Here is a 26,163-nt window from a genome sequence, read left to right as displayed (position 1 = left end):
AAGAGATTTGGTGTTTCATGTGACCTAGATTCGATTCCTACTCCATCATTTAGTTTCCAGTGACATCAGTTAATGATAGAAGACTAGACGAGTAGTTGGCGTGACGTTCACTAGTTGGATCATTGACTGAGCAGTTTTTATCTTACCGCACTGTCGTGTCTACGGGCGAGTGTTCACCGGTGTTGGCCTCATGTGAGGGTTTTCTCCAGATCAAAAGACGAGAGTACCCCGATATGATGAATTTAGCTAGTAGTCTATTTGAAGGATTTGTTGGCAGTTAGGAAAAAAAGTTTTGTTATTAAAAAAATAGATGCATGAACCGAAGTTTTCTGCTCACTAGGTCGTGTTGCCTACAAATAAATATATAGAATACTGACAAATATTGGTTGGTTAAGTATAAAAGGTAATTTAAGATCGATCACGAGAGCTTAACAACAATATTGTCAAATAGTTAGTTTATATGTTATTTTTTTCTCGCTTTTTTTTATTTTATTAATTGACATCAAGCCCAATCATTTTTGTACGACTCTCTAGTTACAGCATTTTTACTCGACATATCTAATCATGTCACTCGGTTGATCCTTAATGAAAACAAAAGCACCCATAACTCCCATAAGCAAATAATACATCCACAAGTTTTATATGAATGAGTGATGAATGATTGGTTCAATAATTCCAATTATAAATGAAATCCACTGCTCGTGCATTACCTCATCCAACTCGTGCTTCACCTCATCTAAACGGTGAAATCGTGAGGTTACTGACATTTGTAAGTGAAAAAGAAAAAAAAATATATACCAGTTACCACATTTTGTTTTCACGGTATGAGGTTATTGAACATTTAATATTGGTAACTGTCTATACAGATTGGATTGTGTTGACCTGGAACTTCTAAAAATATGTAACATTATAATACAACTAAAACTTCATAAGCAAATCGATCCCTAAATACCTTTCACCACAAAATGACGGTAGCAGCAGCATGGTAATGCTCACAAAGCACATTTTATAACTATATAACATCATAACACGTTATATGTAATTAAGTGAAAGGTGTATGTTTATAAGCATTCAAATTTTAAACATATCCACAAACCAAATTTCTCAATCCGGTATAAAAAGAAAATGTCAATTTAAACAAGTGAAAAAACCTGTTTGTGAAACGAAAGTGATACTCGTTTCAAACAATTTCACCAGCTAAAATCTAAACCACACCATAAACACTTAAATGAATCAAAATGTGGATATTAGGATATGACCTTGTAATTCAAGCTACAAGGGACCAAAAACTTATTGTATATGTAGTTAAATGAATTATTATTATTATTATTAAGTCATTAATCATTAGTGCATGAGAATATAAGGATTGGATCACATCACATAAACTAGATTCATGGGTTTCTATTTATCATTTATAACTAAAACATATTTGGGCCACCCCATCTTTAATTTAGATGGGAGCCAAACTTTTTATTAATGGATGAAAATGACAAAAAGTTTATCTTGGGAGTGGAGGGGAAGCAATGGTCTGGTTGTTGAATGGGACATACCTTTTGCTTTTAGAATAATGTTTTCTAAATCTGATTTGCTCTAAACTATGGTCTATGTATATCAATATATGATGTTTGTGTATGCGTGAATAATACTAGTAAAAGTTAACTAAATTTCATATCTATTTATATTGTTATTTGAATGTTTGTTAACGTTTTAAAGCATTAAGTTCATCAAATTAATTATTATATATATTTTTCTTTGTTTTTTTCTACATCTTCCCGCAACGCTATTTACATAATATATTACGTCACATCGAAATTACTTTGTCCATTCTTTTATTATATCGGAGTATTGTTGGTGTCTTACATTATCTGGTCTTGATACGTCCTAAGATAGCTTATGCGGTTAAAAATGTGTTTATGTTACAAACATCTATAAATCGTCATAGGATTGATGCCAAACATATTTTACAGTACCTCAAGGGAACCATTTCTCATGGGTTGCCAATTAAACGCTCTTACACTTTTCCTATACATGCTTATTCAGATGCAGCTAATTTGGGTTGGTAGTCATGGTGACTGTAGATCCACTATTGGTTCATTGTGTTTTTCTTGGCTTTAACCTTTTTGGGATGGCAAAAAACTCGAGTCTGACATATTTTCCTGAAACATCTGGAATGCTATTCAAATATGGGATTAGGTGATAACCAATATGATTACCCAATGTTAGTTATTTACTTGGATTGTCTCCACTAGGATATAAAGAGGAGTTCATTAGGTTATGTTCACTTATACAATACTCAATACTACCATAACATTATTGTCTCCACTAGCATATAAAAAGCTCACAAATATACAATACTACCATAACTTTTTCCTATCACGGGGTTTCCAACATAACAATAAATATATGTTTTATATTTTACTTTTTTATTAATATATACACATACACATTTATGATTTATCAATCATCAGGTTCACCATTGATCATGCCAAACCTTAACTGTTTAATATGAAGTGTTGGTTTGACCATATCTATTATTTTGACCTTGACTTTGACTTGGTACCATGAACAATTAGAATACAATTATTCACCATAATTAAAGAACAAACTTTAAAAAAATAAAATGTATAGATATGATTTGGTTTTGGAGAACTTTATTTGTAAAATAATTTCACTTCGCTTTCATCATGAAATCTTAGCTTTAGAAATAATAATGAAAAGTTCACCTTTAAACTCTCTTTTAACCATCGATTTTAATTTTAAGTCGGGAAATAAACTTACTTGTTTAATTGTGATACGCAAGACGATTATATAACCATCTAACCATTTCTTTATGCCTTTCACTGCATTTAATCATCGTGCAAGTACTTATTGACAAATATATAAGAATATGTTAACAAATATATCTTAACATCTTTTTCTTCTTAAACTCATACACTTTTATAGTTTCTTAAGTTTTAAGTTTGATTCTAACAAAGATTACTCTTAAACCACTAATAGTTGTTACGTGTAAGCTATATATGAAATACGGACTAGGTATGCATATGTTTACATAACTAATTTATGTTGAAAACCACGTAAAACATCTGTATATAGTGCATTAATGATCTAACAAGATAGTGGATCGAGGGTTATGAATCTGCCTCATGTGTCACGTTTAAAGTGAAAAAGTATCACTTAAATTATACTTAAATTATGTAGTTATAGCATTTCTCAATATTCTTTAAATTATGTAGTTTTACCATAAGCACTATTAGTAAAAAGCATATGATTAATATACTAAAAAATTAATAGTAATTACAATTCTTTCAGTTTTGTGATACTTGTACAACTAATTATGAGTACTTAATAAATATCACTTTGATCGTTTTAAAAAATAAATCAAGGATTGGGCTTTTAGCATCGTGATGGACTGATGGGGCTGAGATGTTGGGCTTTGGCCTAGTCAAATTAAAATTTTTATGCATATATCCTGATTTTAAACAAAATGTAGGGTTGAGTTATAATAATTAAATTAGTTTTCCTAAGACGGATAGGAAATAATCTTGTCCATTTATTTGAGAATTGAATGGTTGAGATTAGATTAGAGAGATCATCAAGTGTAAAACAAGGGTAAGGGCATAATAGAGATAACACATTTGTTGACTTTCTCTCTCCACATGCAAGACACATGTCAAATTCCCTCATCATTTTAAAATGTCCATAACTTTTTTATACGACATTTTTTTTCAAAACAATTTCACCATAAAAACGAGTGTTTTTTTATCTTTTATATGAGTACCATATTGCTTTATGAAAATAAAATTAAAAATTCGTTGGTTTTTACAAGGTGTGTTTTATCATAATTGTGTTTTACAAAATTATGTTATACAATTGTGTTTTATTTTTCATAGTGTTTTTTACATTGTGTTATTTAATTGTGTTTTCATTGCGTTTTTGTCATTGTGTTTTTATTTTCATAGTGTTTTTTTCCATTGTGTTTTTTACATTGTGTTTTTCATATTGTTTTATTTTCCGGCAAAATTTTTAAAGACTTTTCTGGCAAGGTGGTGGCGGTGGGTGGCGGTAGTTGTAGGAGATGAGTGAAAATTTAAATGGGTTTTAATTAAGTGGATTTTAATTAATTGGGTTTTTGAAATTAAATTAAGTGGGTTTCAATATTAAGATAATAGACTAAAATACACTTCTTCCTAGCCTTCTTAGAAAAATCAAACTTCTTATTTGATCATTTCTCACAAACTGTATTTCATTATCAAATACAGTTTGTTTAAAATCAGGATATATGCATAAAAATCAAATACATTTTGTTTAAATCAGGATATATGCATAAAAATTTTATAATATGACTAGGCCAAAGCCCAATATCTCAGCCCCATCAGTCCATCACGATGCTAAAAGCCCAATCCTTGATTTATTATCAGATTTTGATTGTTATGAGCTGAATATTGGGTTAATGATATGTATATTTCGTAACTAAAATGTTAGATTGCATGTAATTCTCGTTTTATTATTATTTTTATTTTTTTAAAATAAACTGTTTACACCAAATACAAGTATGAGAAGTGTCAAAGGAGTGAAAGAAGCTAAAATCAAATGAGAAATTTGTTGTTTTATTGATAGCTATTATAAATGTACGTAGTCAAAAATTTTTATGACGATTTATATGTTATTCCCTTAACATCAGTATAATTTGAACAGCTGGACTATGGGTATATAGTCGCTTTGCTTCATTTCCTACGATCTTTGAATGCCTATTTCCAAAGAAAGTAAGGGCGTATTTGTTTCACGAAATGTTTTTAAGAAAAGTTTTGATTTATAATTTAACGATTATGCTTTTCAAATCAGATTGATTTAATTGACCAATTGGGTATGTATAATAATAATATAAACAAACTAGGAAATAAAATCATAACAAGAAATGGAGCGTAAACGTGAGAAATAAAAAAAAGAAAAGAAAAGAAAATCCAAATGAATAATTCTTTCTCAGTGTCTGATCTCATCTCACCCACTTCTTCTTCAATATCTTCTCGCGTGTTCTTACACTCCAACTAACAACCATTTTTAAATTAATAATAATAATATTTTTCATTCTTCATCACCTAACAATTTGATAACTTATAAGTAACTCTTTATCTCTAATTCCTTCCAATCCAATGATTACTTGATTATTGTAATTGTATCATCCACCATTGCAATACAGTTATGTCACATGTGGCTCCGATCGAGCATAATAATAATACATTATCATTATCACCAGACAGAGCTCATCGCCAGTTCAGCGATCTAAGAGGAGTTCAATGGCGCATGGATTTAGGGATTTTACCTTCTTCTTCTACCGTCGTCGATGATTTCCGCCGTCTAACCGCCAATTCACGCAGAAGGTATTATATATTATTATTATTTATTATTATTATTATTATTATTATTATTATTTCATAGTGAGGTTTATTTACAGTAACATCTGCCTTTGTTGCTTACTTAGGGCTTGCACTAATTTCATTTATTTTAGAAATTTGGGGCCAATTATTTTGTTTAGTTTTTTTTTTAACTCCATAAACACTCCAAAATAATCAATCAGCTTCTTTTTGTTTGATATTTATTGTAATGTGTACAAAGTTTCACTAGATGTACCAATAGGGTTTTTACACTTGCTAATATATTAGTTAGTTAGAGCTTATTTTTATTTCATTACCATACTTAGAAGAACAGCATATTATTCGTTGATTGTTTTGATTAGGTTTCTTTTGTAATTAGTTTCATTGTACTCGTATAAATAGTTGATCAATAACCGGTGTTAATCGGTTGATTACCAATTAAATTTAGCTAATCGACAGCATTAGTCGGTCAAAATCAGCCCTAATTTTTAGCCAAAGCTTGAAAATTCCGGCCAATCCATGTAAATTCTGGCGATTCCGGTCCTGACTGGGTCAAGGATGGGTTAAAACCTGTCTACATATAAAAATGTGTGTGTGTGTATAAAACTATAAAGTTTACATATAAAAAATCCTTCCAATATGATTAATCCCGATAATAGCTAGTCGGTACCCCACCACCCGACTAGCGACTAGCAAGTTTTACAATACTGTCAATAATACATAATAAGTTTTCGAGTTGGCTAAAAATTATGTTTGATTGTTTGCCTCAGTTATCCATCATCTTTATCTGGTTTTAAGATTAATATTTGATCCAGTTTAATATTTTACATGAAATAAAATCTTGTATGTCCAGTTATGCTGCTTTAAGGAGGAGACTATTAACCAATCCTCATATTTCAAAAGATGAAAATAATTTTCGTGATCTTGTTATGGACAATCCGCTCTCACAAAACCCAGGCATATTTCTAACCTTATATCTATATCATTGACATTGCATTTGCATCACTTGAAAGAAATGTGAAATATCATGTAATAATAACAATGCAGATAGCACATGGGGCCGTTTTTTTCACAAAGCCGAGTTAGAGAGAATGGTTGACCAAGATTTATCGCGTTTATATCCCGAACACGGAAGTTATTTTCAAAGAACTGGATGTCAATGTGTGTTGAGGCGAATTTTGTTACTTTGGTGTATTAGATATCCAAATTACGGTTATAGACAAGGTAATGTTTCTTTTATAGTAATTTATAACATATTCTAGTCAAATTCAGTCAACATTTTGCATACATTCTAGGCATGCATGAACTTCTGGCTCCACTTCTATACGTTCTCCAGGCTGATTTAAAACGTCTTTCTGACGTGCGAAAACAATACCAAGATTACTTCACTGACAATTTTGACGGGCTATCGTTTAACGATTTTGAAAAAGGTGAAGATGATATCGGGATTGAAAAGGTCGAGATAAACGTTAATGACCTTAATGCTCTTGATCCCAAGATACAGACAATTATATCATTTAGTGATGCGTATGGGGCCGAGGGCGAACTGGGAATTGTGTTATCCGAAAAGTTTATCGAACATGACGCGTATTGTATGTTTGATGCTTTAATGAACGGGGACGGAGGTGTGGTTGCAATGGCCAACTTTTTCTCACATTCGCCTTCAGCACAAACCGGGTTGCCACCTGTCATAGAAGCATCATCTGCGTTATACCGTTTATTATCAATCATTGACTTTTCTTTATACACTCATCTTGTTGAGTTAGGAGTTGAACCGCAGTACTTTGCTCTTCGTTGGTTACGCGTGCTTTTCGGGCGTGAGTTTGCTCTCGAGGACCTTTTGGTAATTTGGGATGAAATATTTGCACTTGACAATAAGTTAAGGGTCGATCTTGAAAACGAATCTGAAGTAACATTTTGGGTGCTAAATTCATCAAGGGGTGCGTTTATTGCCGCTCTTGCGGTTTCAATGATACTTTATTTAAGATCCTCGCTTCTTGCAACTGAAAATGCAACTTCTTGCCTTCAAAGATTGTTGAACTTTCCTGTAGATGTAAATCTTGAAAATTTGATAAAGAAAGCTAAATCCTTGATGAATCTTGCATATGATGCTATTAATTCAGTCCCGGAGCCGGTTCATGGTGGTGGGCCCTACGAGCCAGGAAAACCAAGAGGTCACAGTCGCAGTGTATCAGCTGATGTGACTGCAGCCGTGAGTTTTCGCAGTTTGGTTCCCGAGAGCTACTGGGAAGAGAGATGGCAGGTTTTGAACAAAGAAGAAGACCGAAAACAAGTCGGTTCAAGTAAACAATTTCAAAACCGGATCAAAGGTTGGTCAGAGAAAGTCAAAGTTCGTTTATCGAAGGTAACAAGATCACCAATTAGGAGAAATTTGGTCGACGATCTAGCCCGTTTAGAAGAAAACAAGAAATTAACTGATAGTACTAATAATGACAACAATAATAATATTAATAACAATGACCATGAAAACGAGATCGATAGAAGCAGTGTAGCATCCAACTCTTCAGTTAACGAAAACAATCCGGGCCTGGACCTGGGCTCGAGCCGGAGCATAGCATCAGGGCCGTATGCTTCTACCGAAGACTTGGGGTCACCTTTACCGGTCTCAGATACCCCTGAAGACAATCCGGTTTTCAAGGAGGTAACGAATGAAGATATTGTTAGAAAGCCCGTGTCAAATTCGAGAGTTAAAAAACCTTTAACGGGAAAGTTCCCGTGGTTATGGACATTTTCAAAACCCGGGCCCGAGGATTCATTAGACAAATCTGCGCCTACAACATCTTATGCTACTGAAGTAGATGAGTCCAGCAAACCAGAAGCTGTTGATCATAACAATTTGAAGAATCTTGCTCAATCCATGCTTGAAAACATTGAGGTATTACTTTATTTATTTTAGCATTAAACAAGTCAATAATTTTTTAAATATATTTGATTTTGTTTTGAAATTCATGTTATATATAATATAGGTGATTGAATCAGTAGAGAATTTGTCAGGTAACACCATGGAAGCTCTAAAAGAGCTTCGAAAGATTAGTAACTATTTATCAGAGATGTGAGATGATTTTTTCTTTATAGTATATAGATTGTAATTATGATTTCTGAGTGGATGGCATTGTTGTAGTATAGGTTAATCTGCCAAAGGTTGGCTGTAAATATACATATTATTTGAGTGACAAAGACAAACTGATTGTTCAGAGGTGTATAACCTCATGTACTTGTAAACTAAGTTATAAAGCTTTTGATAGTGAAACTAAATACAGTTTATATCATGACTATTATACCCTCTATGAAAGCTTTCCTGCATTTATAAGTTTGATCTGGCACTCCATGTATTCGCTATATTTCATAGGACGATAACGAGGGAGACGGTTTTCGCCATCCACAAGCCTTGAAGACAGGCCCAAAATGGTGTCGAGTGATGGCCCGTTCGGGTTTGCAAGTGTGATCCGTTTACGTTCGTCCTTCACCACTGTTCTATGGAGCTTGCTCTTGTACTTTCCATTGCTAAAAGTCTATAAAAATTTTCAACCCATAATCTTTAAGGCTCAAATAGGTAAAAGGTTAGTTTATTTTAAACGGGTCAAATAGGTTGAACGGGCCTCGACTTACCTCGAGATGGTCGGAATTGAGTATGGCGAAGGCATTTGGAACACCAACCATAGGAACCCATTTCCTGTCACAAATAACTTCAAGGCCTGGAACACCATTTTCATAAAGGATAGTCAAAACTCAAAAGACCATGATCTGAATGTGGCATTAACCCTCGTGGAGCATCAAACTCCAAGAGAGATGGATAATAGTTGATCGCTAACAACTGAAAACCGTCATCTAGAGCTAGTTCGTGGTTCATATACGATGCTTCAAACCCTAAGCTTTCGGATACCCCCTTCATCAACTCCATTGGACGCAAGCTCGCTATGTCACCCAAAAATCCATCAGAAAAACAAACTAACGTACGTAGTAAAATCTCACTAGCTATTGGTAGAGGGTGGAACGAGGACGAACCAAAAAAGTTGTCAAAACATACGCCATAGGTGACAAAACATGTTTGTTAGGCTGTGTAAAGGTTCAGATTTTAGGAGTTTCATATTATAATGTGTACGTTTCGCAATATATATATTTTTTTGTCAAAACACGAGTTTTAAAATTCAAACGCACACGAAACTTTCAAACCTATTAGAATTTAGTTTACACGTCAAACATGTTCATAAAACATATCTCATAAGTAAATGAGTCAAGATTGACACTTTATTGACACGCACCTAAAACCCGGAGGTTTATGAGGACTATTAAAATGTGGATGAACAGTGAGTCGAAGATACTCCCTCCACAATACGCCTTTATTATTTTTGGCTATATTGCGATCACTACTACACTCTACATGTAATGGGATCCAAAACACCATGAGCTTCAAATTCAAGCTTTTCTTCGTTCGTCACATTGAAAAACTTATCCGAAATCTCCATCATCTCTTGGATCCAAGTGTCTGGCACGCCATGATTCACCAGCTTACAAAACCCGAAACATAGATCAATAGTTGACTTTAAGCCCTAAAATGATCAAACACGAATTGTTTTACAACGTACCAAGAAACAACCCCAATCTTCACATGCCTTCCCAATATCTTGGACGACTTTTGAATGGTCGGTAGCAGAACCCGAGGTGAGTAAGGAGTAGTCGATGATGGGTATCAAGTCTTGCACCTCGAAATGACTCGGTTCAACGTTAGAAGACATGGGTTTGAGTCTTTGAGATGAAGTGATCAGCTTGATGTGTTGCATGTTGAGTGTAATATTGGTTTATACAATATCGTAAAAAAGTAGGTTTACAAGGCCGGATACTTCCCGAGTACTCGCTACAAGGTATGTTGTAAAATGTGATCAATCTCAACCAGAATTACATCTTGTCGGTGAACTCGTGTCGATTTTGACTTAAAAAACAAAACCTAGTTCATATTTCTATAATATTAAATATTGAAGAACAAATATCATTTTTTAATTAATGATTAGTATTAGAATAATTTATTATTCAAAAATATATTTCTCGTATTTATATATATATTAATGTTCATATATTTTGCTATAAATATTAGTAAACTAATGATATTTGACATATATATAATATCCAAAAATTTATTTTCATTACATTTACCAACTCGGCATGTCTGAGTACTCCCCGAGTACACCAAACTTTCTGGTGGTCCGCTTAGCGACTTTTTTTTATATAAGGTTAAGAGTTTATAGACGTGTTTGAACATAACATATAATTGTACGGTTGACAATGATGTGATCAAGACATGTAACACTTGTATATGTAGTTGGTTTCCTATGATGGTGGCTATTTAAATTGGGTATCATTAATTCGTTAAAATACTCACTTTATTTTATTTATTAAGTTTACTAAGGTAACCTTTACCCTTTGGAATGGGCTTATTGTTGGAGGAATGGGAAAATAAGAGTTCAGCTATTCATTCTCTTTTGATACACTTGATTATATATAAAAGTTAAAAAGGTTAAATCTTAGGTTAATTTACACATCAGTTATTTTGTGCTTACCATATTAAACCTCACCTTAAAACTAAATAATGTTTATGTTTCCCTGACCAAACTAAAAGTTTGTTATCTATTACCCAACATGTTAATGAATAATGATCATTATATTGTTGTCATTTTCTCACACTTTGATCTCACTATTTAGACTTTGTCCAAATAAAACATCCACCGTACGTACGTTACGTATACTAAGAGCATCCACAATATGCTTCTCATCCCAAGGTCAGAATGAGATGGCTCTACAACAAACTTAGAGGAGCCAGACTTTACCATTGTGAAGGCAAGTTCATGGCTAAGTTTGCAGCCAAGGACGGAGAAGCAGACGAGTGTTGTGGGGCCCCTCTCTCACACGCATGTACATATTTTATATATATGCAAATATAATAATTTTTTGATGCCAGTGAAAGTTTGTTGTGGGAGAAAATAATGGTTTTTGAGAAAAATTTTGTAATCTAAAATGACGGTTTACGAAAATTTGTTATTGTGAATGCTCTACTTTCTCACAACTGCTAATATTCACTTTGACACTCCCATGTTAAACATCCGGGTGATTATTTTTGTACCTGATTTCTTTTCATGATTGTAATTTTTTTAATAAATATTTGAGTTTGACAAACATTGTAACGATTGTAGTACAACCACTAGCTTGGTGCAAAGGCGTATGCCTTCACCCGAATGGTCACATATTCTAGTCTCACTTAAGACATGAGGTAAAATAGGTAGAAAAAAATTAGTTTTTTTTAGTTCACAACTTGGTATACTATTATGTTCATCATCCTGAACATATAAAGGTATTACTTAATTATGTTAGACTAGTAAACATTTTTTATTACATTCAAAGAACAAGTAGGAAACAATGAAAACAGAAATCTTCTTTGATGCTAAGTGCGAATTTGAATTTCTTGAATGCCATGCTTTCCTATTGCAATATGTTTTACCTGGAACTCGATGTACTCGCTATATTTCATAGGAAGATAACGAAGCAGACGGTCTTCGCCATCCACAAGCCTCGAAGATGGGCCTACAGTGGTGTCTAGTGATGAACCGCTGGTGATTACAAGTGAGACCCTTGTGCGTTCGTCCTTCACCACTGATCTATGGAGTTTACTCGTGTACTTTCCGTTGCTAAAAATCTATTATTTTCATCAAAAGTATCATACTTATTATCGCAAGAATATGATTTGGCCATCTATACACACAACGTCTGACAGCTAATCCACATCGTTTCAAACAAACATCAAAATAAAGATCGAAAAACTATTTTGGCCAAAAAATTTTAAAGTTTGACCGTTGATGGTCATAACAGTCATCCAGATATTGGCCAAACGACCGTTTTGACCAATAATTTTCAAAGTTTGACCAATATTTGTTCAAATGGCCGTTTTGACCAATAATTGTCATAATTTGACATTTATGTCATAGGGCCATATGAGTGTTTTATGGACAGTCTTTTGATGGAGTGAAATCATATGTGGTGGTGTGTCTTTTGACACATTATAGCTTTTTGTCGAAAAGTGTTTCAAATAAATTCAACCAAATTTGCTACCTCAAATTGGTCTGAAATGAGTATGAAGAAAGCGTTTGGAACACCGCCCATAACAACCCATTTCCCATCATGTAGAACTTCAAGACCCGAAACACCATTTTCATAAATTAGAGTTATAAGGCTATGATCCGTATGCGGCATCACCCCTGGTGAAATATCAATATCTAAATCCAAGACAGGTGGATAGTTGTTGATTACTAACAAGTGAAAACCCGCATCTAAATTTAGTTCATCGTTCATATACGACGCTTCAAACCCTAGGCTTTCTGACACCTTTCACCAACTCCATTGCAACCACTCTCACCCTTTTGACATAATCCGATGCAGCCTCACTGCATGTGTTGTGTTATCCACAAATGAACACTCTAATGCTAGTCACTAGATGCGACAAAGACATATATGTAGAGTTTAGAGTTTAGGATTTACGTACCTGAGACCTTGTGGTTTGCCAGGACAATTAAAATCCGGATAAACAATGAGTCGGAGAAACTCCCTCCACAACATGTCTTTATATTGTTTGACTGCATTGCAGCCGCGACCATTTCTAATGGGATCCAAAACACCATGAGTTTGAAATTGAAGCTTTTCTTCGTTTGTCATATTGAAAAACTTATCCGAAGCGTCCATCATCTCTTGGATCAAGGTCTCCGGCACACCATGATTCACCAGCTTACAAAACCAGAAAAAACAGATCAACGGCTAACTTTTATAAACCTTAAAAACATCAAAGACAATTATCTAACACGCACGTACCATGAAACTAGCCCTGCTTGCGGTGCGCACATATGATGTATATATGTGTGAACCCTCGGGTGGGCAAAAGTGAAATTGCACTAATTTTGACGTTATTTTACTAATCTCGTGAAAATAACGTTAAAAGTGACGGACGGTTAATCAGGCATCATGTAGTGGTGTTGATAGCTGAAAGATAAGGGTACATGCACCGATCAGCTGGTGTCCCGATGATTGAGTGCTATGTGCCTTATGTCCAAGGCTTGATGCAAAACTACTATCGAGCCGGGGGTCTCACCGGAAGCAGCCTCTCTATCCCTATGGGGTAGAGGTAAGGCTGCCTACATCTTACCCTCCGCAGACCCTACCATAGCTTTGCTATTGGTGGGATATACTGAGTACGATGATGATGATGATGATGTACGTACCATGAAACACCCCCAATCTTCACATGCCTTGCCAATATCTTGGACGACTTTTGAGCGGTCAGTAGCAGAACCGGAGGTGAGTAAGGAGTAGTCGATGATGGGTATCGAGTCTTGCACCTCAAAAGGAGTCGGTTCACCGTTGGAAGACATGGGTTTGATATGAAATGATTGGTTTAATGCATTTCACATTGAGTATAGCAGAGGTCTTAAATAGGCTCGAGTTTAAGAGCCCTGCGTGCTTAAACACGTCATATGACAGTATGGTTGATAATGATATGATCAAGACATTTAACACTTCTTTTTGTAGTAAGTTTCTAGGCTTCGTACGGCGATGGCTATTTAAACAGGTATCACTCAATCATATCTATTTTATTAAAAATAGTTACACCTAACAGATTTATTATTATGAAGTCCACTTAAGAATATACAAGTGTTAGGTACCACTGGACATAAATATATTTATCATCATCATTTTTACATAGCTTGGTTACATCAATCCTACAAGGCAACAACACTACTATCCAAATGATGTACATAAAGAGGGGCCTAGTAGCAAAAAAAACAGAATTTAAGACAGTGTAAACTGTAAATAGTTGCTCATGTCTACTAACAAGTTGAAGAATTTGGACTTCTAACATATCGCCCCTGCAAATACAACCACACAATGGTCACAAATTCAAATCTTTTAACTTAACTATGCTATGGAGACATGCCAAGCTTATTAATGAATTTGCATATATTCATTTAAAATGATTATTTAAGCATACATGTAACGCGATTAATCGAACAAAAATCAGAAATCGTACCTTGGATCTAGGTCTTCGATCAACATGAAGTTTTCTAGCCGCTCCATTCTTCGAGAATAAGTCTATTATAGCCGATGTTGTCTACCAAACATGAAACATAACGATAATATATATAAATGTTACATATAACATAATCATATGACAAATATACAACGCTGTAAACACAAAAACTTGCTGTTATATTCTTGTGCTTATAATATTATTTCGTGAATAAATACTTACATGAATATCACTTCCCGGAGACTCCAACCGTGACCCTTTATCCCAAGCTTCCAAAACTTTCTCATAATCCAGTTTCAATAATAATCTTGGCCCAGTTTCAATTGGATTCATCAGTTCCGGTTCCAAATTCATCATACTAATCACATTCCCTGCTTTCAATCCATTCCTCAATCCAAACCCGAAATTAAATCCCAAATTTTCACCATATATTAATCCAACGGGATATCCATAACAAGCATTGTAAGCGGTATCAAAATTCAAATTTCCCATGATACTATCAATCCCCTCTTCAGTCTCCTCATCAAGCATCGACTCCGCATCAAAAACATCTTCATATCCTTCACTCGATCCCACTAAACTCGAATCAGGCCTATAAGTCCAACTCCCATTATACTCAACTTCCCTCGGTTTCACCTTACCGGGCCCTTCAGTTACAGGAAATGGTAACAACAATTCAGACGATTCATCAAAGAAACACGTACACTGATTTGGTAATTTCAACTGCTTGTTGGTTTTGTTGGTGATCGAGAAAATGGAGGGAAAAGCCGTCGAAAGAAGAGCAGCTGCTTCATCGTATGTTTGGTTGGGTCGTTTTCGAGGGGTTCGGGCCTTTCTAGATGATGATGATGACGATGATAACGTTCTAATAATATTTTCAAGATCAAATCCACTTAAACAAGATGCCATTTTTACTATTTCAAGAAACTTAACTCAACCCAAGATTCAATGTATTCAGCCTCAAATTTCAAACCTTTAACAATAAGAACCCTAAATGTAAGAATTTAACAAAACCCAACTAGAAAGATCTTGTAGAGTCTACATAAAAAAACCCTAAACCCTAAAAAGTTTTCATTTTTATAATCCAATGAAAAAGTCAAACAACAACTTAAAATAAGTAAATACTAGAAACCCACAAAAGGTGATGAATTTAGTACTGCTAAATCTGGAAAGTAAGAATAATAATATACATATTATTCTCAGACGCATTTAAACAAACAGTTGGTGTGCAGTTACAAGATAACCACAAACCCTTTACTCTAACCCCCAGAAAACATGAGAATCAACATAAGATTCATCGATACTGAGTGCAATAACGTGATTAAATCAAGAATCTTGGTACTACTAAATCGGGAAAGTTAGAATAATACACAAATTCTCAGACGCATTTAAACAAACAGTTGGTGTGCAGTTAGAAAATGAATAAAATAAAAATAACCAATCAAAATCAAGATTCAAGTGCATTCTATATGAAAATGGAGGGAAATTGTTGGGTAATTTTGATACATATGGCAAAAGGTGATTGAGTTTGAGTTTGAGTTTGATTGATTTCTTATGACTGCATGAATTAATAACATGGGTGGCTGATAGATGTCGTACGGTGCCGTCATTAGTTCGATACTAATGTATTGTGCTTCCATGGTTCAATGTCTTCTAGTTACAATCGGACAATGCGGTATAGTTTTTATGTTTAAACTTGTAATTCTTTGTTTTCTTTTGTAATGTTTCGTTACTGATCGTTTTATTAGTTACTACTTCTGTTGTGAATATAATACCGTCTTTAAAAAGATAAAAAATCGGACGTAGACACATAGTGTTGTCGGGCGTTGTATCCCAAAGTCCAAATAGACAGAGACTACTTGTTTAATGTTTAACTATCCACTGAACATCTTTTCTTTTTAAACCCGATACAAAACAAAATTTACATCATATGTTTCATCTCGTTATACACTTCATAAAATGTATTTATTACTTGGTGTTGTGTGTAATAAAACACACCGTTGTCTTAAAAAAAAGTTCTTTGTGTTTCTTGACTTTCTTGAAATATTAATCTTGATTTATGCACTTTCTTTTATATGCTCAGTCAATATGGATGGACGTGTTGCAAATCCAATATTTGAAGATAAGGTGACGAAACCTTGGATTTGGCAAGGGTTCAGTGAGCATGTCGGCTAGTTTGTCGCCCTGCAATGTATTTATATCTTTTTATTATAAAATCAACTAGTTAACTAATAGCTCGACTGCGTCTACATCGTTAGATATTGTAGACTAAAGTGTCAATAGCTTGCAAACTAAGATGGAGTTGCAAGTCACTCGTAACCTTCATTTTTGTTGCTAAGAGCGGCAATTCCACTATGTCGGTTCCCAAGCTTTCATTTCTTGTCGTTTCAACCCAATTTACAGTATTCTGACTTTGATGAGTTGATCAAAGTAAGTCAAGTGTTTATGAGTGTTATTGGTTACATTCTCCATACAAATTATTATCTATCAATATGTCATCCTTGAGTTATTAAAACCCATAATTATTTATTGTTTTTAAAATAATTGCAATCAATTATTGTATTTATTTAAAACTAGCCAAAGTAGTTCGATCCTTGTCACGTGGACCATTAAGTGAATTAAAGAAATGGGGATGGATGGATTGATCGATAAGACTAGCATTGGGGTGGCGGCCCAAGCCATCCCACTAGGGGCGTTTAAAAAAATCCACGTTCGAAATTTGTATTCGGATATTCGAATCAGAATTATTCAAAAATTCGGTTATCCGACATTTTAGATATATGAATCTCGGATATTCGGATTTTCGGTTTCGGATAGTGACTTTGAATATTTTCGAACTATCCGAATATTTTTTTAGTTATTAAATAATAAATATTATTTATAACTTTCAAATAGTTTTGGGATATTTCGGATTATTTTTTTTTTTGATTTTTTAGATAATTTTATCCAATATTTCGAATATTTGAAATATTTTTTATAATTATTTATTTTAGATTCAGATATCTGTTTAGACATACGAATCCGAAATTTCAGATACGGATTTGAATAATGAAATCCATAGATATCCGACTTTAAACAATCATGCACCCCACCATCAAACCTCCACCAAACCATTACCCAAAGCACACCAAGAGTACCGACCCCCCTTGGGGCGCTACCATATTAAATGTTAACGTGATTGGTCTTTTCCAACCAATCAAATTCATCGTTTGCCATTTTTGTAAATAAAAAAGATTTAAAAATAACTACGTGTTTAGTTAAACCGCGTTTTAAGTAAAATGTTACCGAGAACCTGTGCTTCTGTCACCCTAATATCTAATATGACGAAACGTTTTTCACTTTTTAGTTAAACACTATCCCCGTTAATGACGTTTTCAATATTCTATCTTCAAGTTTTTACCTCGGAATATAGAGTCCACCCATTACTCCTGCACCTCTATACTTTTAAAACACCCACAAATATTCTAATAAAAAATAATTGGAAATTAAAGATGCCAACATTGAATCTGTACACCAACATCCCAGTAGACCCAGTAATTGCTTCCGACATTCTCAAAGATGCCACCAAGGCTGTTGCTAAGATCATCGGAAAGCCAGAATCCGTTAAGTTTCTTTCACTTTTTATTGCTTTTAGTTTAGTGCACACCAACTGTTTGATGAAATGTTTCTGTGAATAAATTGAACTTGAACTTGTTGTGTGTTGCTGTAACCTATAAAAAGATTATCTTTTTTGTATAAATACAGTTAAAAGTTTATAATTTGTAAGATTGGTGATAAATTGTGGAAGTTTAAATAAATAAAATGTTTAATTTGACCTTGTAGTGTAATGCACGCCAACTGTTTGATGAAATGCTTATGTGAATAAACTGAACTTGCGGTGTGCCTATATAATGTATATAGTGTGGGCCCTTGGGGGTGGGTGGTGAGAAGTAAAATTGCACTAAGTTTGACGGTATTTTACTAATTTTGTGAAAATAACGTTAAAAGTGGCGGAAGGTTTATCATGCATCATGTTGTGGCGTTGATAGTCGAAAGACAATGGTACATGCACCAATCGGCCGGTCTCTCGATGGTTATGTGCCTTATGTTCAAGGCTTGATGCAAAACTACTATCGAGCTGGGGGTCTAACCGGAAGTAGCCTCTCTATTCCTACCTACTGGGTAGATGTAAGGCTGACTGCATCTTACCCTTCTCAGACCCTAACATAGCTTTGCTATTGGTGAGATTTACTGGTTACAATGATGATGTTAATTGTTTGATACGTGAGTAGTTTTACTAGGTACATTTGTTTGTTTATAATTGTTTGATAATGGGTCAAAATCGTTAAAACATTACTATTTGTAGGTGTTGGTGTATTGTGGAAATATTAATGAATAAATATCTTTTGCAGTATGTTATGATCTTGGTGAATGGAGGTGTGCCCATATCGTTTGCGGGCACAGAAGAGCCGGCTGCATATGGAGAAGTGATTTCAATTGGTGGGCTTAATCCGAGCGTCAATGGGAAGTTGAGTTCAACCATTGTAGATATTCTTCAAACAAAACTATCTGTCGATAGTTCACGTTTTTATATCAAGTTCTACGACGTTGAGGTGCATTTCTTTGTTTTTTTTTCATTATTCGTTTTATAATGGATCTATAACTTATTTTCTTTTTTTTTTCAGCGCTCGTTTTTTGGTTTTAACGGGTTGACATTCTGAGGGATAACCTCAACTTAAGTTGATCGTTCAAGAATCATCCTGGCTATCTTGTCTCGTGTACGACTGCATATCGGTTAGAAGTGCACAAATTTCAATTCACATCAGTAAAATGTATGATTAAACACATGTAATTGATCTTTTTACACTCTTTGTTAACTCTTTCTAAAAATACCTTTTTAATTTATTTTTATATAACAATGTATTTATGTTAAAACTAGGACAGATTAATACCATATGCTCTTTAAAATCCTCTTATACAACAAATGAAAACAATTATTCACTATTATCAATTTAGCTAATACATTTCTAACTTTGTGTGTTAAATTTCCATGATAAACAAAAGAGAGGATAACCAAATATATATCCGAGATACATAATTTCGATTTGTTTATATTTTTATAGATACCATCTTTTATGTAGGTTTTGTTATAATTTTTTTTGAATATTGCAGATTATTTGTTACTTATGATTCTATATAATTCTATATAAATTAAAATAATTGCTAGTATTTTATCTAGCGCAAGATAGTTGAGTTTATCAAGTTAATTCAGCTTGAATTCACCCATGTCCAAGTCCCGTGGTTACCCGAATTAAACAAACCATCTCTTTCAATAGCTAAATCAACCGAACTGTTTATAGCCGAAACTGGTTAGTTATGAAAATCTAAAACGAAAATGGGTTATACATTCGGTTTTAACCCATAAGTGAAACCTATCAGAACAATGCTCTCCCCACCTTTATAAAACACCGCATATTGGCCGCCTGCTATTCATTGCATGTTGCCCGAAAGCACATTGGTCGAGCTCTCAATAAGTTATGCCCAAAACTATTTATTTCTTTTGGGCCTCATATGGACCAGATTAGTGTTAACCACGTAGTTTAATTATGTTTTCTAAAATCCTAGTAATATGTATGGGGTGCTGGGGTGGACGGGTGGTAGAGGTGCATAAAATGCCCGTTTCCTATCCGTACCCGACCCACGGGTACGACCTGGTATTGGGTTTCTCGTTGGACTTGTACCCGGAACCGGTTTCACCTTTACCAGTCAAAACCCTACCCCACCCTATCCAAAACCCGAAAAAAAACGGAAAACCCGGTCAAATGCTCGTCTATACCCGGAACCAGTTCCTACCCGACACGGTTTTGACTTTTTGTATACCATACCAGGAACCGGTTCCTACTCGGTTCCAGTTCCTACAAAATACCCGGTTTGTGCACCTCTACGGGGTCATATGGACAAAACAAATTGTTATAACCGAGTGGGCTACCTGGAAAACGACTGTGGTAAAATGGGCTCCAGATTGGGCTTGCCTTATAACTCTGTTACTAATTTAATTAGTGGACTAGGCTCGAGTAATGTTTTCTTTTACCGGTGGGCTTCTTTGTGGCGTGACAAACTTATTGGCTTGCTGCAAAGCCTGCAATAGTGACAAAAGTCACAAAACTATTCACGTTCATAAACGTTGTCACAAATAAATATTTTCCATTCTAATACTATCGTCACGGCCTCCGCCAAATTGCGTGAAAACGCTATGTCAAAAGGTTTTGGTGGTTACAGTTCTACACCATAACACCTTGGGCGTCATGGGACGCTGCCCTTCTACTGCGATCAGCTTGGCGAATGTGAAAACATGTTACGGTTTTTTTTATGTTATTTTTATTATTAATTAAGATAACCTTTTTGATACCTCATTGCTTAAATGTCATGATTTGTCGTTTTCACCTTGCCCTTTTCACCGTTTCCATAACAGATAGCCTAAAACTAAAGAAAAGGATTGTCATTTTCACAAGAGGTACACGTTGCATGTATGTGTACCTCTTTATCCTAAATAGCAAAACTAAGTCGTTTAAATAACAGAACTTATTGGCTTCTAAATAGCAAAACTAAGTCATTTAAACAACAGAACTAAGTCGTTAAAAAATTAGATTCGTATCTTTATCCTCTTGTGGGTTTGGGGGTTGTGTTTTCATGGTGGGTTAGACTGTGCTAAAGTTGTTTCATGCAAAGTGACCGAACACGAGAAAGCGTGTATGTCTTGACAATGAACATATGTTTATACCTTTTCATTTGATACTTTGGGTTTCCTTACATCAAAGTCTGTGAAGCTACTAAATTAGACTCAACGGGTCATTAATTAGTTTTATCAACTAGTTATTTTGGATAAGTAAAGAGTTACATGCAATTGAATGTTTTAAACAAGTTATATACATTAGACCACATGTAACGATGACGTGTAATTCGTAAGGATCACAAACGCGTTAGACACTTATATTCTCGATCAGCATGAGTTGCTTTAGTTCTCTTTAACATAACTGATCTATGTAATTGAATCTTTAAAGTCTAATGATGAGAGTCTTACTTTTAGCAAGATGTGCTTTACTTATTTATTTATGTTTTTATTTATTTATTTTTTATTTAGTGTCATTACCTTTTAAGAACAGCTATATTTGTTTTTTTCGATGGTGGTATTCATCATCATATTTACAAGGTCTAAATAATCATTTTAACCGAGCAAAGTTTTCTAGTGAAAGGTTGATATAACTTTTCAAAGATTGCCATATATTATAATAATGATAATTAGTAGGTAGTAACAACCATTAGTTAAAAAAGGTGATTGTGAAAGGAGTTAGTTTAATGATAACATTAGGGAATTTGACAAGACTTAACTAAAAATTAAGAAACTTACTAAACTTCAGTTAACTTGCATACATCATATGGATAATACTTGGAAAATCATAATTGTCCCATTCATAATAATGTATCATAACTTGTCGAACTCTTTCCGGTATTTAACTTCCATTCAGCTAGGAATATCAATCGTGTCAGATTGATGGATTAAATAGTTAATAGATTTTAGGTTATAATATGTTACGATTAACCTTGAACCAATCCATATATAGATGTACCCTTAGTTTGTTTGAAAAAGAAAAATTACATAAGGTCTAATTAGTTGGTCTTCTTTTCACATAGAACTCCTTTTCCAAGTGCGAGTCATCATTTCAAATTTACCAAAAATATGATATGATAAAAGTTGATGGAATTAAAAAGGCATGTATTTAGCCCACAAAGCCAAACTTCAGTTTGAATGTTCCACCAATCCCAACTCCCAATGCAAGAATATTGGCATAAATAAAAGTGCCCATCCTAATTGCTACGTCAACATTCACTTTTTGAAAGTTTTTTTTAACATAATTTCTTGTCCTTTACCTTTACCTATTATTCAAAGACTCTTATATAGTTAAATTATATATCTAAAAACAAATTACTATAAATGTGTATGAATTAGGGTTTATTATTCAACTACCATGCGTGGTTTTGTATCTTTTTTATGATATATATATAGAGAGAGCGCTTCCACAACATGCACCAAAACCCAATGTCCAGATCTATGTGGCATCTGCGAACTTAAGGGAAATGAACTCTCCCTGTTGTTGGCTTGAACTGTCCAGTTGGGAAGTTTGGGACTGCAAATGGGAAGCGGACGAGTGAGATGGGACCATTATATATCTCTCTCTCATATAGATATATTATATACACAATTTTAATATATTTTAATTGGGTTTGTGTATGTTTGTCGCTGTGAAAGAAATTAGAATTATTGAGAAAAGTATAAAATCTAAAGTGAAGCTGATGTGGCCGTTTATAAAAATTTCTTGTTGTGAGTGCTCTTAACAATGACTCAATGACAAATCTAACTAGCTAGTGCATGTTAAAAATAACAAAATAGAAAGAAAGTAAAAACTAAGTATGAGGTGAAGCAAAGAGACATTCCCTCAACCCTACCAAAAGAGAAGGATAAACAAAAGTTGAAAAAAGCAAAGTTTGATTGCCCCATGCCACCTCAGCTGCAATGATGGCTGTTTAAAGTGTACATGTAAGAGGAATGTGGGGTATCAAACTTCATAAAAGTGAACCTCTGATGATCAACAACATCATTCACCCTCCAGTTTTGTTTGATTCTCATGCAAATATAAAGCACCTAGGGTTTAATACTATATTTGTCTAGACACTCTCTCTCACTCCCTCCTTCCTCTCTCTCTCTCTCTCTCTCTCTCTCTCTTCTTTTCATGTCTCTACTGTGAAATAACATGGTGCTATATTAGTGACAGGGGTATTTTCTAGAACTCTTAAAAACATATTGAATGAAAGAAAAGTAAGCAGTATAGAATCTTGTACTATCTCTTGAGAAATGTGTTGGTGTTAGTGTGCACTAGCTCTCTCTCTCTCTCTCTCTCAAGGACCTAAGAGAATCCTTGTTAAGAGCTTCAAAAGACGAGCCCTCACCCCACCCCACCTCATATATACATATATACACAAATACATGTATAGATGCACCAATGTAAGTTCTTAGGCTATGTTTAGTGGAGGGGCTATAATTGGGGGCGAATTGTGACACGTGGCGTCCATTCAGCATGAGGTGGAAATTTGTTTTTTGGGTGTAATGGTGTAGGGGCTACAAGTTGGGCCCACCGTGTATTTTTTTATTATTTTCTTTTTATAATTAAACTAATTAAATAAAAACCAATTTATTTAAATAATTAAATAAAAATGCATTAAAATTAAAAAGAAATACAAAAAAAAAACATAACTAAAAAAATACACGAATAATAAAAATAAATTATAATAAAAAACACACCAAAATAAAAATACATATAAAAATTTCTATAAAAAAACTAATCTATTCGTCTTCTTCGTCTTCGTCCCCGTCCTCGTCTTCGTCCTCGTACTCGTCTTCGTCCTCCTCCTCGTCTTCGTCCTCCTCCTCAACGGGACGATCCCACACGTGTTGAACCAAATCCGCCTTCAGTTGGTTATGTATATCACTTGATATGAGCTGGTGAATGTTATACGTTCGTTGTTCTTGGGTTGGTTCAGGGAACTGTTATGGAACACTTCCTGGTATATAGTGTTGACATATTGTTTTTCCCTCGTCTTCTAAAATCATATTATGTAATATGATACACGTATACATGGCATCGCTCATTTTTGCCAACGTCCATACACGACAAGGGTTTTTCACATAATGCCAACGATTTTTTAGAACCCCAAAACACCTCTCGATATCCTTTCTCGCGAACTCTTGCTTCTTCTTAAAATAATCTCTTTTTTCTTCGATAGGGTCTTGAAACGTCTTGACGATTATCGAGTGCTCTGGATATATCCCATCTCCCAAATAGTATCCGTGTCGATAGAATGTATCGTTGGCATAAACGGTAAGACCGGTATGCTACGGCTGATGTAATACTCTAACACGGGTGACGCGTTGAGAACGTTTATGTCGTTGTTGGACCCGACTGAGCCGAAGAAGGCTGACCAAATCCAGAGGTCTTGTGAACAAATGGCTTGAAGACTAACCGTTGGCACTCCATGGTCACCACGAGTGTATTGACCTCGCCATGCGGTTGGACAGTTGGCCCACTCCCAATGCATGCAATCTATACTCCCGATCATGCCTGGAAAAGAATGTTTGCTTTCGTGTACATCATATATGCGAGTCAGGTCGTTTGAAGTAGGAATCCTCAAATAACGACGAGAGTATAGTTGTATTATCCCTATACAAATAAATTATTAAACAATATTTATATTAAAAACAATAGTTAATACAAACAATTTAAATATTACCGATGCAAAAATTCTCAAACGCATCTCTCGTTGTTTTCTCAGCCATCTTTAAATACTCGTCATTGTTATCGGTCGTGTTGCCGTTTGCGAGGATGCGTATAACCGAAGTACACTTTTGGATGGCGGAGAATCCTAAATATCCTCTTGCATCGGGTTTCTGTTGAAAATACTCATACTCCCGCACCATATCCCCAACGATGCGCAAAAATAAACGCTTGGACATCCGAAAACGACGTCGAAATATAGCGTCGTTAAATGTAGGTGAGTCGTCGAAGTAGTCCTTCATCAAACGAGCGTTCGCTTGCGTACGATCCCGAAGGATATATGACCGTCTAAGTGGTGCCGTAGATGGAGCAGAGCCGGACACCATGTTATTGACGACGGCCCGAACCGCGTTCGTGACCTCTAAATGCTCTTCCGCCACTTGTCGGTGAATCTGATGAATTCTTCGACTCTCGTTTATTAATTGATCCAAAATCTCGGCAGAGTTCGTGGAATCCGGGGAACTCATTGAGTTTGAAGAAGTATGAAAATAATAAAAATAATTGGTATTTTTATGTTTGTGTTTGTGTATGATAAGTTGAAAATGGTTAGATAAAGTTTGATATATATATTAACTTTTTAAATTAAATTTTTTTATTTTTTTTTATAAATAGCCGTTACCCAACGGCATTATTATTATTATTATATTATTTTCTTTCCTTCTCCGCGTCGACAAATATATGCCGCCCCCGCCCCTTTTCGCCCAATTATCGCCGGAGGGCGGTGTTCCTCCAAAAAATCACCCCTCTTCGCCCCTTATTCCCGCCCACTACACAACCTTAACTTGCTAACTCATGAAATCCTATAATTGCTAATCTAGAAACTAATTAAATGAAGTCCGTTTCATATGAATAAACAATGGGAGGTGTTCAATTCTTCCCAAACCTGAGGTTTCTGATATCACACCGTTTAAAAATAAAAAGTCAAAACGGCCATCTCCGTTAATCTGGATGGCCATCTGATGACGGTGTGAGATTAGATGCCACACAATGTGAGGATATGTGACCCCATAACTAAAATGTGTTACTTAAACTAAAACGTCACAAGATACATACATACATACATGTCATGTATATGAATATATATATATATATAGAGAGAGAGAGAGAGAGAGAGAGACAAAGGAGTGTTTAGTGATGTTGTCAGCTTGATCTGCATGCGGTCTCTTGATGCATAAGAAGGGAAATGTGTATGACCAAACATGAAGGAATGAATTTTGGGATGTTTCTTTTGGAATTATCTCCACATTCCCTTCTATTCTCTTGGTCACTGCTACATTTATTCTATTTCTATCACTTTATTTTTTACTCAAAAAGCATGCTAGAAAACATATTAGGCATG

The 26,163-nt window shown here is 34.7% G+C and overlaps 3 protein-coding genes and 2 pseudogenes across 5 annotated transcripts; 2 read left to right on the top strand and 3 right to left on the bottom strand.

Moving 5' to 3' along the window:
* Positions 1–5,124: 5,124 nt before the first annotated feature.
* Positions 5,125–8,584, top strand: LOC143544422 (uncharacterized). The gene is made up of 5 exons (XM_077036538.1): positions 5,125–5,378; positions 6,226–6,329; positions 6,420–6,596; positions 6,668–8,268; positions 8,360–8,584. The coding sequence occupies exons 1-5, from the start codon at positions 5,200–5,202 to the stop codon at positions 8,447–8,449; spliced, it is 2,151 nt and encodes a 716-aa protein (XP_076892653.1). The 5' UTR covers positions 5,125–5,199; the 3' UTR covers positions 8,450–8,584.
* Positions 8,585–8,677: 93 nt separating this feature from the next.
* Positions 8,678–9,294, bottom strand: LOC143544386 (2-oxoglutarate-dependent dioxygenase 19-like; annotated as a pseudogene). Its single transcript, XR_013137246.1, has 2 exons — positions 9,003–9,294; positions 8,678–8,905 (listed from the first exon to the last, which is right to left on the bottom strand). The product of XR_013137246.1 is annotated as a 2-oxoglutarate-dependent dioxygenase 19-like (transcript).
* A 2,532-nt stretch (positions 9,295–11,826) lies between these two features.
* Positions 11,827–14,020, bottom strand: LOC143544385 (2-oxoglutarate-dependent dioxygenase 19-like; annotated as a pseudogene). Its single transcript, XR_013137245.1, has 4 exons — positions 13,652–14,020; positions 12,922–13,160; positions 12,492–12,823; positions 11,827–12,078 (listed from the first exon to the last, which is right to left on the bottom strand). The product of XR_013137245.1 is annotated as a 2-oxoglutarate-dependent dioxygenase 19-like (transcript).
* A 226-nt stretch (positions 14,021–14,246) lies between these two features.
* Positions 14,247–15,464, bottom strand: LOC143544408 (protein CHLOROPLAST IMPORT APPARATUS 2-like). The gene is made up of 3 exons (XM_077036523.1): positions 14,680–15,464; positions 14,458–14,538; positions 14,247–14,296 (listed from the first exon to the last, which is right to left on the bottom strand). Exons 1-3 carry the CDS (start codon positions 15,364–15,366, stop codon positions 14,258–14,260), a joined length of 807 nt encoding a protein of 268 aa, XP_076892638.1. The 5' UTR covers positions 15,367–15,464; the 3' UTR covers positions 14,247–14,257.
* Positions 15,465–17,841: 2,377 nt separating this feature from the next.
* LOC143544407 (uncharacterized) lies at positions 17,842–19,371 on the top strand. The gene is made up of 3 exons (XM_077036522.1): positions 17,842–18,059; positions 18,849–19,049; positions 19,122–19,371. Exons 1-3 carry the CDS (start codon positions 17,949–17,951, stop codon positions 19,155–19,157), a joined length of 348 nt encoding a protein of 115 aa, XP_076892637.1. The 5' UTR covers positions 17,842–17,948; the 3' UTR covers positions 19,158–19,371.
* Positions 19,372–26,163: the final 6,792 nt, after the last annotated feature.

Source organism: Bidens hawaiensis, unplaced genomic scaffold (genome assembly GCF_021521415.1).
Source record: "Bidens hawaiensis isolate Kalapana, Puna unplaced genomic scaffold, B.hawaiensis_p1.1 tig00013566_1, whole genome shotgun sequence".
In the NCBI taxonomy this organism is placed as follows: Eukaryota; Viridiplantae; Streptophyta; class Magnoliopsida; order Asterales; family Asteraceae; genus Bidens; species Bidens hawaiensis.
Note: the sequence above shows the minus strand (reverse complement) of the source record. Positions and strands in the feature narration are given on the sequence as shown.